General features: G+C 33.2%; 2 protein-coding genes across 2 annotated transcripts; one reads left to right on the forward strand and one right to left on the reverse strand.

The window, feature by feature from the left end:
• Positions 1-621: 621 nt before the first annotated feature.
• LOC123309295 (GATA zinc finger domain-containing protein 14-like) lies at positions 622-9712 on the reverse strand. Its single transcript, XM_044892338.1, has 8 exons — positions 9675-9712; positions 8216-8481; positions 7519-7688; positions 6665-7055; positions 5879-5970; positions 5299-5821; positions 4907-5222; positions 622-1174 (listed from the first exon to the last, which is right to left on the reverse strand). The coding sequence occupies exons 2-8, from the start codon at positions 8473-8475 to the stop codon at positions 701-703; spliced, it is 2226 nt and encodes a 741-aa protein (XP_044748273.1). The 5' UTR covers positions 8476-8481; positions 9675-9712; the 3' UTR covers positions 622-700.
• A 325-nt stretch (positions 9713-10037) lies between these two features.
• On the forward strand, positions 10038-11148 carry LOC123309309 (brain protein I3-like). The gene is made up of 2 exons (XM_044892364.1): positions 10038-10201; positions 10257-11148. The coding sequence occupies exons 1-2, from the start codon at positions 10153-10155 to the stop codon at positions 10583-10585; spliced, it is 378 nt and encodes a 125-aa protein (XP_044748299.1). The 5' UTR covers positions 10038-10152; the 3' UTR covers positions 10586-11148.
• Positions 11149-11915: the final 767 nt, after the last annotated feature.

Raw genomic sequence — 11915 nt, forward strand, 5'->3', positions numbered from 1 at the left:
TACTTCCAAGCTCAACTCCTGAACAATATTTGACAAGTAGGTATAATACAGGGTGAGTTTTTAACTCGTACAAATTTTTTAACAGTAGATTCTTGAGGTCAAAAGAACTGCTTTTTTCCTTTGCCATTTTTTCCCAATCGGCTTGGTTTAATAGAAAAGTCTGTTGAAAAACCATACAAAAATTTTATCTTAATCTTACAATAAGGTTTTATTGAATGAAATGAATTTCGTAATATAGTTGTTCGTTTATTTGAAGAATCTTTTTCGAACACAAGATATCATCCACATCTTCCAGTTCTCTCATTATGACCATTACTTACCATCAAAATACCAAAAATTCAAGAACCCAACTCTTGAAACTAAGTTGGACGCTATCTGTAGTATATTTGGACGTTTTGTAAAATAAAAGTATTTTTCATATATTTTCTCGTATAATGCGCAGTTTTCGTGATTTTCAAAAATAAAAAATATCTGTGAAATTCGGAAAATTGGGTATTTTGACCGAATGCAACCATTTTTAAAAGATCCACAGATGGAATGATGGTTACTTCTTTACTTACCCATCAAACATCCAGAGAAGCAGGCTCGGTGATATCAGGATTGTGCTCAAAAACTCAAACATCAAATTTGGACAAGTTTATTTATCATTCCTATAAATACAATCTAATGATAATACAAAGGAAATAATATAAAACACCAACTACTCCTCGACACTTGAAGGCGTTTCAGAATAGCCGCAAATATAAATGTCCATATCTTTCAGCGTGTGTTTCATTAGATTCAAAATTTTTGTATTGAGAAGATCATCCTCCTCGCTTTGGAAAGCTATGTAGAAGAAATTATCAATCTTGTAATTTTTCACAATCGCATGGAGACAGCTTGCAAAGGCAACAAAACTAAATGGATCCTCGTATTTGTCTTTAACAATGCAACCATAAAGAATATATTTTTTAGCAAACATCGGAACTAGTCTAACTGGTTTACCAAGATCCTTAGATTCCTTTTCAAAGTGGGCTAGGAATTTGAATTTGTCATCTAATTTCCTCATGTTTTCCGTTATTTTACCATCTTTAGACGCAAAATAAATTATTACTGTTTCCGGGTCAATTTCTGTGACCGGTTTTTGCTCAAGAACTACTTTGCATTTTTTCAAAGTTTTATTGTTTAGTCCATCCTGAAATCATAAATACCAAATAAGAAAAGAAATTTTGACTATCGTAAACGGATAATGCACAATAATTGTTAATGGAGGGACAAAAATAAAGAGTTGGCTATGTTGGAAATCTCTCCTGATTAAGCCTCTCTGAGAACTCTGGACCAATTTAATTTTAGAAAACACTCAATATTGCATAAACCCAAACTCAAATTTATTGAGCTCAGTGAAAGCGACCTGTCAGCTAATAAAATTAAAATATTTAGGGAATAAAGAACTCTTTCAGTCAGTTCAAACATCTATTTAATGTAATACTAAGCTTAACAAGAATAAAATTGATGAAAAAAAAATACAAAAATAAACCTTAATTGCACACATAATAAATTGCCCTTAATTCAATACAAATATAACGTAATTTGTTTCCTTTGTAGAATTCTGAGTGAAGATGGTGCTCTACTTTATATAGTTAAGAAGCCACTTTGATATGGAGGGCTGGTCCATCTTTCTCTTTTTGTTGCCATCTTGATCTTTGGACTTCCTATATCTTTTCTTCGGTTTCTTGAAACAAATTTGAAAAAATAATGCAATTCTAATTCTGATCACTTTCATCAATTGCAATCCATGTAATCGAATAAACTATATTTCAAGAATGAATTTGGCAATATGTTTTTTAAATTTTTTATTGTAACTCGACTGATTTCATAGCTGATAAATGCTTTCATGGGAACGAAAGGGGATACTTGGCAGTGTTCTTTTAAATATGTCACTTGACGTTTCGCGCATAACAGCGGTAGGCATCGTCAATGGAATATCTGTCTAAAATGGGATATTCAATTTGGGTTTCAGTTTGAAAGAATTCTTCAAATATTTCAAATATGAGATTTCAACTTTTAACTGGTCTTTAGACAGAGAGGATTGACTCCTGAATGAGGTAGAAACGACTTTGGGCACTTGTACAACACTCCAAGAAAAAGGTTATGTCTTGTTAACTTAATAACAGCTGGTTATTTTCAAGAAGTCATCTTCCTTTATCTACGTCACCTGTAGTAGATGTTGCCAAATGGTTAAATAGAAACGAATCCTTTAATCTTTAAATCTCCATATTTATTTTTCGTTCTTGAAAGGAAGAACTCAGGAGCTGATAAATAACCCCATCCTGAGGATAGCCTCCTTTCATGGGTCCATCCCCTTTCACTTCCATTGGTTTCACATTTGTCTGATTGATGACTGGTAACCAAGCCTCTATTTTCTATTATTTTTACATTTATTCCACATTAATCTTCAGATAATAATGTTGATTTTGAAAACACTATGTTTTTCATCCATTCTTCATGGTATGTTTTACAAGGGCCGACCTATCCTTATGAAACAGTTGACTTTTGGGTTCTTATTGTATTCTCAAGGTTATCCCTACGTAAACATTACCGCAATCGAAAGCTTTGCTATAAATACCCGCTTCCGAAAGAGGATTGACCCCCTGTTATCACAGAAATTCTTCTGAAGATGATTAACGCAGTTGTGGGCGAAACGCCTAATGAAACACTTAAAAGACCATGGCACGTTCAAGTTATATTTGACAATTTAACAGATTCCTCAGTATTTAAGACATGAATAATCTTCCAACCCAGAGCCTCTCGTTTCGCTTATAAGATTTTCCTGTTGTGTATCCTAAGTACTGATATTTTTCCATTTGACTACACTGCCATGTCTGAATTCATCAAGATCCTTCTCTTAGCCTTTGTGCATTGAATATTGGAATTACTTCTTCCCACGTTTCTTTTTACCACCTTTCACTGAATGCTAATATTATACAACATTATAACCTTATCTATAATATACGTCTCTATATCTATATGCGGGGTGATTCACCGCGATGGCATATTAGAAGTTTATGGAATATTCATCATAATTTCGCGCTGAAATTTTGCATGCTAGGGCTGTTTTCGTCAATGAACCTTTTCCCTAAAATTTGTTGAGACCTCTGCAACTTCTGATTATACCGGAATGAGCCTACTACTTACTTATTTCAAATGACATACCCAATATACAGGGTGAGTCTTTGATTCATACAAATATTTTAGCAGTAGATTCTTGGGGTCAAAAGTTCAAAAGAAACACGGTTTTGGTTTTAAAGATACATGCTGTTGAAAAACCATAAAAAAATGTTATTTTTAGGTTTTATCGAATGAAATGAATTCTGGAATACAGTTTTTCATTTATTTGATTGATCTAGACACAAGATATCACCTACGTCTTCCAGTTTTCTCATTATGACCATTACGTATTATAAAAATACCAAAAGTTCAAAGAGCTCAACTCTTGAAACTAATTTGGACGCTACCTACAGTATTTTTCCCCGTATAATGCACCGTTTTCGAGTAATTTGATGTTCAAAAATTATCTTGGCTAAATACAACTATGTTTAAGAGATCCACAGAAGAGTAGTGGCACAGATTTAGCTAGTTTTTCTGAAGGTAATTTTGATTCTCCAGGGATAGCACTGTTCATTATCTTTATGAAAATGATTTTTATCAGGGCCGTATCGGAAAAAATGGTATTGGAAAGAAGGGTTTCTTTTGAACTGAAGAATCAAGTGATAAAATATATGTACCAGTTAGAGACTCACCCTGTATATTTGCATTGTTACATACCTGATTCGATGACGAATTCAACAGTATGCCATGCCTTGAATAAAAAGTCAACAGTTTATGAAAAAATGATGAGAACAGAGTCACATTTTTGCTTGTTCATAGACTCACAAGTCACATAGAGGAAGCGCAGATAGATTTTTCCTATACTAAAATGGAACTGGACTTGCTCTGTACAGTTCACAACTGTTGTGAATAACTCTACGAACGAACCTAATCAAACAGTTCAAAATTGCTGTTTTCCCTTATTTGAAGTTTTTCCTTGATAACTCTGAAAGTTTTCATTTTAGGGTTTGTCTAGCTAACACCCCCTGTTTTTCTACGTAGAATCTACTGAAATAATGAAAAATATACGTTGTGATTTGAAAATCTTTTGACTATTGATGAATTCCATTTGTCCAACTAGAGAATATTCGAACAGCAAACAGTGGTATAATTCTACAGAATGGAAAAATTGAAAATCTGAAAATATATTCAAAAACTTGTTATCTTCCATTTTAACAAGTTTGTTGATGAGAATCCCGATAACTTATAAACTGGTGAAATTTTAGGTATCTAGCGATGTAAAGATGTACTGGGTGTGCCATTCAAAATTCAAAATAAAAACGTAGTGGGCTGCTTTCAATATAACCGGAAATTGCAGAGATTCAACAATATATCAAGGAGAAAGTTTCTTGGTAAAAACCCCAACATGCAAATTTTCAGCACAAAATTGTTATCAGTCTAATAGGCCATCATGGTGAATCATCCTGTGTAGTGTCCGGTAGAAAAAGAACTTACAACTCACAAGCAAAATTATAGATATTGCAGAAAAATAATCAAGAAGTCGTTTTGCATAAACCAGGCATCTTCAATTGAATAATTCAAAATGGCTAATTCATATTTTGTATACAGGGTGGCAATAGAAAATTTGAGTAGAATGAATTTGAATATTTAAGGATCAGTTAGGAATATTAGATCATTAAAGAGAAATTTATCCAGAACAACCTTTATTTGACAATTTTTTCTGCAAACCCTACGGTTTCACATGTAAAGTGTAGGGTCTTTGTTTATCGGACAACCAGTACCTTTAGTAAAAAAAATTTAAAAATTATGAATAACTTACCGGTTGAAAATTACAAACTAGAATGTCTACTTCTTCATTTCTAAATAGGAATTCAATCATAGGCTTCACATGGTCCCAATCAAGCCGATCCAAACCGCATCCAATACGTGGGAGTGCGAGCTTTGTAACATTGTTATTCTTCATGTGGGTCCTCAGTTTCAGCAAGGACGACCAAAGCGTGTCATAGGTTGGTTTTCCCCGAGACAGAGTTTTCGTAACCAAGTAATAAATGAACCTTCCGTTGATTTCAAGAAAAGCTAAGCCTCCTGATACTGCTCTCTGGTCCAACAAATCTGCCACTTTTTTGAATTGCACCCTGAAATCATATTAGATTAATATTCGATATATTTCAAAAATACTGGATATTGTTATCAATTTTAATAAAACTGTACCTAAACTCGACGGCTATTCCACTTCCCATGTTCATGTCCTCAGCGACGCAGTGAGCTAATGCGTAATCATCTCCAACACTGAACAAATCTTGTTCTTCCTCCTTCACTTTAGTAAAATTAGCGGCATCCTTTGAATGCAAGAAAGAAAGAAAACTTTCTTGTTCCTCACTTGGACTTCCTAAGAATATACTTCTGCCTCGTCTAAAACTCTCTCTCTTATCATCCTTGTCCGGGGAAAATTTTGTATTCCCCCTCTTTTCAGAAGAAAACCTAGAGTTCATTCTTTTTTGCTTATTCCAATCTGACGTTGCGTTTTCAGAAGTATTTCCCGAACTCACTTCCACATCTTCGCTTTCAAAAGTATTTCCGGGATTCACCGTCATATCCTCATTTCCCGAAGAATTTCTTGGGCTCCTTTTCCTATCTTCATTTTCCAAAGAATCATTAGAATTTACACTCCTATCTGCATTTTTCGAGGAATCTACTGAACGCACGTCCTTAGGAGAAGGCCTTGAGTTTGGTCCTAAAATTGTTTTATTTTTCATTTTCCTTACACTTTTTTCTTTTTAATGACGCTTACCTTGTCTCCAATTTCCAAAGGTCTCAGAAGATTCAGAATTATCCCTATTTTTGGAATATTGTTCATTCTTATTCCAGGCACTGGGGAAACTCCTTGAATAAAACAGCATAAAGAATTTGAATTTAATACCATAAGATCACCATGATAAATTTGTTTTTGCAATTAATGTTTCTACTGCCATACTCCATTCATTCATTCATTCATTCATTGCTGCATTTTAAATTTAAAAATGTTTGTAACCATGCTTTGAATCACTCTGTGCTGCTATTAACTAAAGAAGATTTTTGATCTAAATAAAATAAAATAAATTTTCAAAATTTGCTATGTTACAATTTTTTACAAAGACCCTGTACAATTTGATTCTGCAATGAGCGCACCTCATTCATATCATAAAGAAAAAAAAATGACTATATGGGCCAAGACAATCTTGTTGCAGTTTTCTTTACAAAAAAAAACAGGTCTTGGCATTTCTCCATGTTAGTGACGATATTTGTCTAAGTGAAAAAATGTTACAAGAGGTAAATTAACTTTGAAAATAACCGTGCTGAGCTCAAAATATTAAGATTCAACCCGAATTTTTTATATAAAATGTTTTTCCTTTCTGAGTTACAGGGCGTTCTATTTAAAAATTTTAAATAGGGGCAAACAAAGATAAAACAAGTCTTCATCTTACTTTTTTTTCTGAAATGATAAAATATACAACATAGCTGTACGGAATGCTACATAAAATTAAAGTAGAATTCGAAAATGTAATGCTTCAATTAGTTCAGATCAATTCGAACTTACCTTTGAGGTCCCTCTCTTCGTTCTCCCTCTCTGTTCGAGTCCCCTCGGTTATTATAATTCGAACGGTAATCCCTTGTATTTGAATCCCCACGAGATCCACCCGGATTGCGCCACGTGGTCCTTTCGTTTCCATCGTTATCATCATATCTCCTCTGCCTTTGATATCCATCTGTTCTGCTTGGTGGTCCGTTATAATTTTGAGAATTGTAACTAGACCTAGGTGGCACATATTTTTGTGTTGACCTATCTGGTACTTCCCTATATGCTTCTTGTCTATTTTGACGTGAATTGGCCACTTCAGTATCATTTGATGTGGAGTCTTCGTACCAGGAAGGATTCACAGTAGGCTGAGCCTGTTCTGATACAGAAGAGTGGGTATCCTCACCTTCGCCTATCCCATTCATAAACAAGGTAATGTTAGGCTGTGTGGTGTGAGGAAAGTTTAATACGAGACAAATTTTGAGGGGACATCTTTCGATTGCGAAATTTGTGTTGAATGGTAATAGGAGTAGAGTGATAAATCACATTGATGGAAGTGAAATTTCACATAAGGCTGAATCCCCATGTTTTCACGCAACAGCCACTGTCAAAAAAGCCTCCGAAAACTATCCCAAATTTCAAAAGGTATTATCAGGTTTTTAGATTAATGAATTATTAAAAACATCTAACATAAGCATGGAAAGTTTTCAGAAATCTCATGCAACATCACGATAGAATATATAAATATAATGGTTTTATTTTTATTTCAATGAATTTTGAGTAGTACTCCAACAACACAAGTTTAAACCTTAAATGTTGATTAAACAATGAAAAAATAATAAATAAGGGAACAAAATTTTCAATTAATTACATACCCTCATTACTTTCATTCTCCATATTTGAAGAATTATCGCCTCTACTCTTCTCCTGTGAAATGGTTCCTCTTACAATTTCCCCATTATTCTCTTCCTTTAAAGAATCTCTGTTGTATTCTCTATCATTACCCCTCCTTGAATTTGGGTCACCTCTAAACGGTCTCTCATTTCTGTGCAAATATAACAATGGTTTGAAATTTCATGTTTTCATATTGTTGTGTTGTAAGCCTTCTGACAGACTTTATTGACACAAAAATTGTTAATGTTCCTGTTCAATGTGAATACATATATAACACTCAATAAATATGTATTACTCTCAAGTATGGATACTTGAGAGTGATTACATTCACGTCTGGTTTCACAAAGCACTAGTGAATCAACAATTCAGTCTTGAACATCCATAATGTCATTGTTGCTTAAAATTATTATCCACAATTCATTCTGAATTCGAAATGTTTCAAGCAACTCCATTCTGGGAAAAATTGTTAATTGTTGATCAGTTAATCAAAGTTTTGTAAAATCAGAGAACAGAAATCATTCACACTACAGATATAAACACATTTATTCGCCTATTGCTGAGTGTGCACGAAAAAAGTCTTGGTGCAGTCCTAGCAGCTTGACAAATACATCTTAATAGCAGATTAAAGGTAAAGAGTACTATTTGAGCAAGTAAAAGTAAACTTTCTTACGAATTTACCTTGGTTGTCTCCAAGTACTTCCTTCAACAGATGGTGCAAAACTGTCAGAATTGCGACTAACAGGTTCAGTTCTCCAAGGACCTCTGGATGCTCTCTCCTCATCGAGATCAGGGCGGTCCCTCTGGTTCTGCCTTCGGTTATTGGCAGATGAATATGAAGAGCGTTCTTCATTCGAGTCATTTGGGATTGATGATAAATCCACAGTGTTTCCAACCTGCACTGCAAATGGTCGAAATTTTTTTTTCCCGTTTTTTCCCATGGTTATCTGAAATCCGAATCAATTAGATCAAGAGTCAAAATTAAACTTCATGGACCACCTCATATTTTGTTGTGGATTTTTTCTTAGATTGAGTCTTGGATGAAAAATCGATTAATATAAATGTCAATTTAAAGAAACAAGTTTAGGAGATATGATTTTTATTTCAATTCCATCAAAGATACATAAACTAAAAAATTATTGCCATGAAAGCTGGTATTTTCACTGTTGTGTATAACCTATATAATATATTTTTCCATTCCACACGATCGATATTTTTTTCTTTATCTCATTATTTTGTTTATAACCTCTACAAAACAAAACAGTTCAAGAGTGGAGTACACTTTTCGGTACGGCCTTTAAACGGTAATGCAGTCATTAGCATTTATAATACAATTCCTTCATAAAATAACATCCCACACAGGGAAAAATTAATACAAAATTAAGGTAAATACAACTCAATAATAATCTATGGGTAAATAATAAATTCAGTTTGACAGTAGTTGTCAAATTTAAAAGCTGGATTAGCAGTGAATATGACGTATTATAATCCACTATTTCATATGATCGTCGTGAAAAAAGTATCGTTTTCGTTCATAATTAACTTACGAGAGATATTCCGTATTTGTTGATATTGTTTATTGGAATCCTTCACGAGAAACACTCAAACTCGCTAATATCGACTACAAAAGATGGTCCAAAACGTACTATTTGCAATATATTGATCATGTGGATAGTGTGAGATGAAAGACTTTAAAATAATGAAATCCCTATTTCTTCTTATTCCTGTAACCACCCATTCAACATATTTTCAGCAAAGTATTTATTAATAGTAATGAGACACGTATGAAATCATGATAAATTAGAGAACAAATTGAATAGTCAACTGTTAGTAAAGAAATCTTCACCGGTTCACGTAACAATCTTCCATTATGAACGCCGATTTGATTATGAAAATCAGAAAATCATTAAAATGTACAGATGGAACGTAATAACTTATAATGAAATATGGTTAACGTGTTTGAAGTATAATGGACATGTGTATTTTTAACTTTAGTAAGTACTAAGAAGCAGAAACCACTTACCTCTTAAATATACTATACTCCTAACACTGCTAGGTTCAGAGATAATAGCGAAAAACGTGATTCCAATCAAGAAAACTATTATCGGATAAAGGGGATTCCCCTTTTTACAAAACTTACACTATTAAAAAACTTGACAGTGGAAACACCAGACCACCTCACTACCACAGAACAGAACTAACACGAAAGTCACAGAAGTTAATGACATAAGCGTGGTTAACGAAAAGTTGAGGTTATTAGAGCTACAACCACAGATTATAGCTTTTTCTTTGTTACAACAGACATAATTTGCAGTTCACTTACACTAAACTGAAGACTTCAATACAATAATTAATTTCATCAAAAAGATAAAGAAATCACCGTAATTTTTAATCGAAATCTACGTTCTTGAATTCAATAATTTTGAGTGCTGTATTAAATAATCCATTAAAAAAAAAGAAAATAGCTCAAATCGCTGAAATATAAATAATTGTCATTGAGTCAGATGAAAGATATGAATGACTCATTGCATTGTTCATGTCATATCATGTTTTTGAGAAATAAAGGAAACTGAAAAAATATCTTGTTATCTCCCTCTACTCACCACATTAATAAAAAAATGAATGTAAAAGAGCCGCCACCCCCTTATACTCCTAACGTAGTTCCAGGTATGTATAATCAACCGAATTATAGAAAATTTTAGTAATATGTACAATATTGAAGGAATCCATCAACAAGGACAATGGCAAGCTCCACCTGCGCCTCAAGGATATCCATATCCTCAACAACAATGGCAGCCAGCCCCGAATGCCCCATACCCTTCCTATGGAACCACTACTGTTCCTCCTCAACCAACTGCAACGACTGTGGTAATCCCACAACCTGAAGTTATTATTGTAGGTGGATGTCCCGCTTGTAGGATAGGGGTTCTTGAAGATAATTATGGATTATGTGCCTTATGTTGTGCCATTGCATTTTTTCCTGCAGGCATATTATGCTGTCTACTGATGAAAGAGCGTAGATGCTCTCACTGTGGCGCTATATTCGATTGAATAACATTCGATGGTGAGACTTTGTAATCACTTCCAAGAATTATTTGTATGAATAAGTTCAGTTGATTTATCGTATCTATGTGGGTTTTAATAATTTGCACTATTCACTATTACTAGTCGATTATACAAATTGTGATATCTTATATTCCAGTGTTGTAAAACTCATTTTCCCCTGCATATAAGCTGGATCTTGTATAACGTTTTAAGAATATAATCAATTCCGCTCTCAATGAAAGGTTAATACATTTCTATATGGTGATAATTATTCTAATCACAGTTTGTAAAAATGCTATCAATTATTTTGTTTATTTCTCCTGAAGATCTGCAGACTTCTAGTCTTATTTCCATTATATTAATCCATGATGTGATTAATTAATGATATTTGTTTGAACATATTGACTTTTTCCCTTGTACGAATTAAAATCTAAAGTTGTTGAGTTTTAATTCTGATGAGTATCTCCAAATTTTATTCATTCCTATTATGCCATAAATTTGTTGACTTTGTAAATATGGAATTTTATCTGTGAATAAGTAGGTATGTATTAATAAATGGTTTATGATTCCCCATTTTTCCTTAATTCCTCCTTGAGAGATTGCTTTATGAATGGGTTCATCTTAGATAACAATAATGCACTTCGTAACTATTTACTTGCAGCTATTTGGCATTGTTTATATGTCATTTATTATTGTGCTAAAGACAAGAACAGAAACTATCAGAACAGGAATTGTTTTAATATTTGTGTGAATCAAATAGAAGAGGAATTTTCACTATGAAAACAAATCCTATAAATGTAGAACTAGAAAAAGTCCAGGACAATGATTAGAAAAAACTTTTTTTGTTAAATGAAAATTTCAAGGTACCATATTTATGTGATTCTCATAATTTCTCATCAATAAGCTCTGTTTGAATTTCAATATTTAATTGGCAATATTCGTATTCATATATACATTCACGCCAATAAAACAATTTCGATATCCATAATTGACCTTTCTCAATTTTCATAATTATCAAGGTTTCAATTATTGTATTGGTGTCAAGTTTAAGTACAACTGCATCTCGTTTGGCGAATAATAATGCTTATGCGAATTCTCAAGGAAGGCTTTTAATTGTAGCGGAACTAATTTACGTAAAGTTTTTATTGTTGACAAGGCAGTGTTTCGGACAAACAATATAATATTCTCCATACGGAATAACTTTATCTTAAATGAACCAACTCGGCGGAATTCATATATAAATATATTCAGTTATTTATTCTTCAACAATGCCTACAAAAACGTCTCCATTATAGACATAGACAATAAAATTATGGGGGAATTCATTCAGCTTTCT

The sequence above is a fragment of the Coccinella septempunctata genome, chromosome 1 (assembly GCF_907165205.1).
Source record: "Coccinella septempunctata chromosome 1, icCocSept1.1, whole genome shotgun sequence".
In the NCBI taxonomy this organism is placed as follows: Eukaryota; Metazoa; Arthropoda; class Insecta; order Coleoptera; family Coccinellidae; genus Coccinella; species Coccinella septempunctata.

Excerpts from the sequence above, each read along its gene's own strand:
- LOC123309295 (XM_044892338.1), bottom strand. The coding sequence starts at position 8,475 with ATGGGAAAAAACGGGAAAAAAAAATTTCGACCATTTGCAGTGCAGGTT. Across the intron at positions 5,971-6,664 it reads CGAAGAGAGGGACCTCAAAG|GAGTTTCCCCAGTGCCTGGA; the intron begins GTAAGTTCGAAT and ends GTTTTATTCAAG. Across the intron at positions 5,223-5,298 it reads GGAATAGCCGTCGAGTTTAG|GGTGCAATTCAAAAAAGTGG; the intron begins GTACAGTTTTAT and ends ATATGATTTCAG.
- LOC123309309 (XM_044892364.1), top strand. The coding sequence starts at position 10,153 with ATGAATGTAAAAGAGCCGCCACCCCCTTATACTCCTAACGTAGTTCCA. Across the intron at positions 10,202-10,256 it reads TACTCCTAACGTAGTTCCAG|GAATCCATCAACAAGGACAA; the intron begins GTATGTATAATC and ends ACAATATTGAAG.